The sequence below is a fragment of the Brassica oleracea genome, chromosome C9 (genome assembly GCF_000695525.1).
Source record: "Brassica oleracea var. oleracea cultivar TO1000 chromosome C9, BOL, whole genome shotgun sequence".
Classification (NCBI taxonomy): Eukaryota; Viridiplantae; Streptophyta; class Magnoliopsida; order Brassicales; family Brassicaceae; genus Brassica; species Brassica oleracea.
The window spans coordinates 23,347,303-23,350,523 of record NC_027756.1 but is presented as its reverse complement, the minus strand read 5'-3'; the positions used below and the strand labels follow the sequence as shown (position 1 = coordinate 23,350,523).

At 41.7% G+C, this 3,221-nt stretch overlaps 1 protein-coding gene across 1 annotated transcript; it reads left to right on the top strand.

Annotated features, from left to right (window-relative positions):
- The first annotated feature begins 442 nt into the window (after positions 1-442).
- LOC106313074 (L-type lectin-domain containing receptor kinase VII.1) lies at positions 443-2,799 on the top strand. The gene has a single exon (XM_013750805.1). It carries the CDS (start codon positions 516-518, stop codon positions 2,580-2,582), a length of 2,067 nt encoding a protein of 688 aa, XP_013606259.1. The 5' UTR covers positions 443-515; the 3' UTR covers positions 2,583-2,799.
- Positions 2,800-3,221: the final 422 nt, after the last annotated feature.

The window sequence follows — 3,221 nt, the reverse complement described above, 5'->3', positions numbered from 1 at the left end:
AAAGTTCAGTGTTTTTTTGGCCGATTTCTCGTTTAACAAAACAACTGAATGAAACGACGTAGTTTCACTAAACGGCAGTAATTAACGGTGAGTTAACACTGTCTTAACTGTCCGTTAACGGTGTGTTAATTTGGTTAGTCAACCGTAAGTTTGTGAATTAACTAAAAAAGTCAACAAAAGATCAGAGTTTTATTGGTCTGGTTCGAGTACAGGTTTCTTTTGGCAATTCCCGCAAAGTTCAGTGTTTTTTTGGCCGATTTCTCATTAAATAACTCATATGTAACTTTCAGACCAAGAGTACAACAAAGTACAAGAAACTGACCCAACAATCCCAAAGTCATATATATACTTTGACAAAACAAAACTAAACAGTAACGGTGAATAAAAAAATAGTATGAAAAATCAAACCTTTCAACTTTCCCTTTCAACAACTGTCATTAATATTATTAGCTGAAAAGCCATTACCAATCCCCAAGTATGACACTTAACCTCACGCGTAGCTTCTTCCCTCCGCCATGAAAGCTCCTCTCTTTCTCCTCACCCTTCTCCTCATCCTTCTTCTAAACCCAATCTCAGCCGTCGATTTCGTCTTCAACGGCTTCGACGACTCTCCTTCACATCTCTCTCTCTTCGGAAACGCGACAATCGAATCCAAAGTCCTCACCTTAACCAACCAAACCTCATACTCAACAGGCCGTGCTCTGTACAACACCACCATCCGCACAAAAGACCCAACAACCTCCTCCGTCCTCCCGTTCTCCACCTCCTTCATATTCGCCATGGCTCCATCCAAGAACGCCGTCCTCTCCGGCCACGGCCTCGTCTTCCTCTTCGCGCCCTCCACCGGAATCAACGGAACCAGCTCCGCTCAGCACTTGGGTCTCTTCAACTTGACCAACAACGGCGACCCGACCAACCACGTCTTCGGCGTCGAGTTCGACGTCTTCGCTAACCAAGAGTTCAACGACATCGACGCTAACCATGTCGGAATCGATTTAAACTCGCTTGAATCTGTCTTCTCCAACACGTCTGGGTTCTGGTCGGGAGATGATGAGAGGAGTCCGGTGTTTGAGCCCTTGAAGCTTAACAACGGAAGAAACTATCAGGTCTGGATTGATTACAGAGATTCTATAGTCAACGTTACTATACAAATCGCTGGTAAGATCCGACCTAAGACTCCCTTGCTTAGCAAGCCACTGAATCTCTCTGGAGTTGTGGAGGACGAGATGTTTGTCGGGTTCACGGCGGCTACAGGGAGATTGGTTCAGAGCCATAAGGTGTTAGCTTGGAGTTTTAGTAACACCAACTTCTCTTTAAGCGACGGTTTGATCACAACTGGTTTGCCTTCGTTCGTCATACCTAAAGACACAATCTTGAAAAAGACATGGTTTGTGTTTGTATTAGCATTGATCTGTTTCTTGGTTTTGTCCTTGGTGGGGTTTGTTACGTTTGTTGTGGTGAGAAGGAGGATGGAGATAGCGAGGAAGAGAGCGTTGATGGAGGATTGGGAGATGGAGTACTGGCCACACAGAATCTCGTACGAGGAGATTGAGTCTGGAACCAAAGGGTTTGACGAGAAGAATGTGATTGGTGTCGGTGGGAACGGGAAAGTGTATAAAGGTTTGTTGCAAGGAGGAGCTGTAGAAGTTGCGGTGAAGCGGATCTCGCAGGAGAGCAGCGATGGGATGAGGGAGTTCGTAGCTGAGATCTCGAGTCTCGGTCGGTTAAAACACAGGAACTTGGTTTCTTTAAGAGGCTGGTGTAAGAAAGAAGTTGGTAGCTTCATGTTGGTGTATGATTACATGGAGAATGGAAGTTTAGACCGGTGGATCTTCGAAGAAGATGAGAAGAAGCATGTGCTTAGCTGTGAAGAGAGAATACAGATTTTGAAAGGTGTGGCTTCGGGGATATTGTATTTACATGAAGGATGGGACTCTAAGGTGTTACATAGAGATATTAAAGCTAGTAACGTGTTGCTTGACCGTGACATGATCCCTAGGCTGAGTGATTTTGGGCTAGCTAGGGTGCATGGACATGAGCAAGCGATTAGGACGACCAGGGTTGTCGGTACAGCTGGTTATTTAGCTCCTGAAGTGGTTAAGACAGGACGCGCATCGACACAGACCGATGTTTTTGCATACGGTGTGCTCGTTCTTGAAGTAATGTGTGGGAGGAGACCTATTGAAGAAGGGAAGAGGCCGTTGATGGATTGGGTTTGGGGGTTGTTGGAGAAGGGTGAGATTGTTAGTGGGCTTGATCCTAGGATGGTGGTGATGAGAGAAGGTAGTGATGAGGCGGAGAGAGTTTTGCAACTTGGTTTGCTTTGTGCACATCCTGATCCGGCGAAGAGACCGTCGATGAGACAAGTGGTTCAAGTGTTTGAAGGTGAGAAGGCTGAGGTCTTTGGGGCTGAAAGTAGTGAAGATGTCGAGTCATGGATGGTGATGAAGTTTGGATCTTGGCGAAGTTCGAGAGAGTTTTCGTATGGAAGCTCGTCGCATCCGACCATTGAGCAGGTCAGATTACAGTCTTTAGACGTGTCTCTGTCGTCTTGGAATAGCTCTATTTTGGACGGGCGGTGATGATGATTAACATAAATGGCTTAGGAGAACTCGAGGATGTTGTTGTTTTGGGAGATGGCCTTACTTTGGTTCTTGCTGTGCACATACAAGGTTTTGTAAAGGCATTACATTTATACATGTATTGTTGTTGTTAGTGTTTTTGTTTTCTTTTTGGATTTTTTTTCCAATTTTTTTTGTATTGTAAAATAAATAAAATAATAATTTGTGTCAAAAAATTAAATAAATAGATTCATTTTATTACCGCAAATAAAGATTCAAAGAATGCTAATTTAGGAATAAACACAAGCTAACTCTAAATAAGATCAAATTACTAAAACGTATATGCTGCGTATCATCTGTTCTATTAAAATAAAATCTTACTAGACCCTGATCCGTGCGTCAATTATATTCGTTCATATTATATTCATTAAGTAAATATTTTTTTTTTGCATCTTAAACTATCTATTTTTTACGAATGTGTGATATCATATAAAAAATATTAAAAAAAATAAGTATAGAGTTAATTTGATAATTTTAAAAACAGAAATTTTTCTTTCATATGCGATATCATATAAATAATGATCCGCCCAGTTAACAAAAATCATGATTATTTTATGTGTAATTTTTTTTTATTTTGACCTTTTCCTTAAAAATATATTA

Bases quoted from the DNA above. Each gene is read 5' to 3' on its own strand.
- LOC106313074 (XM_013750805.1), top strand. From the start codon at position 516: ATGAAAGCTCCTCTCTTTCTCCTCACCCTTCTCCTCATCCTTCTTCTA.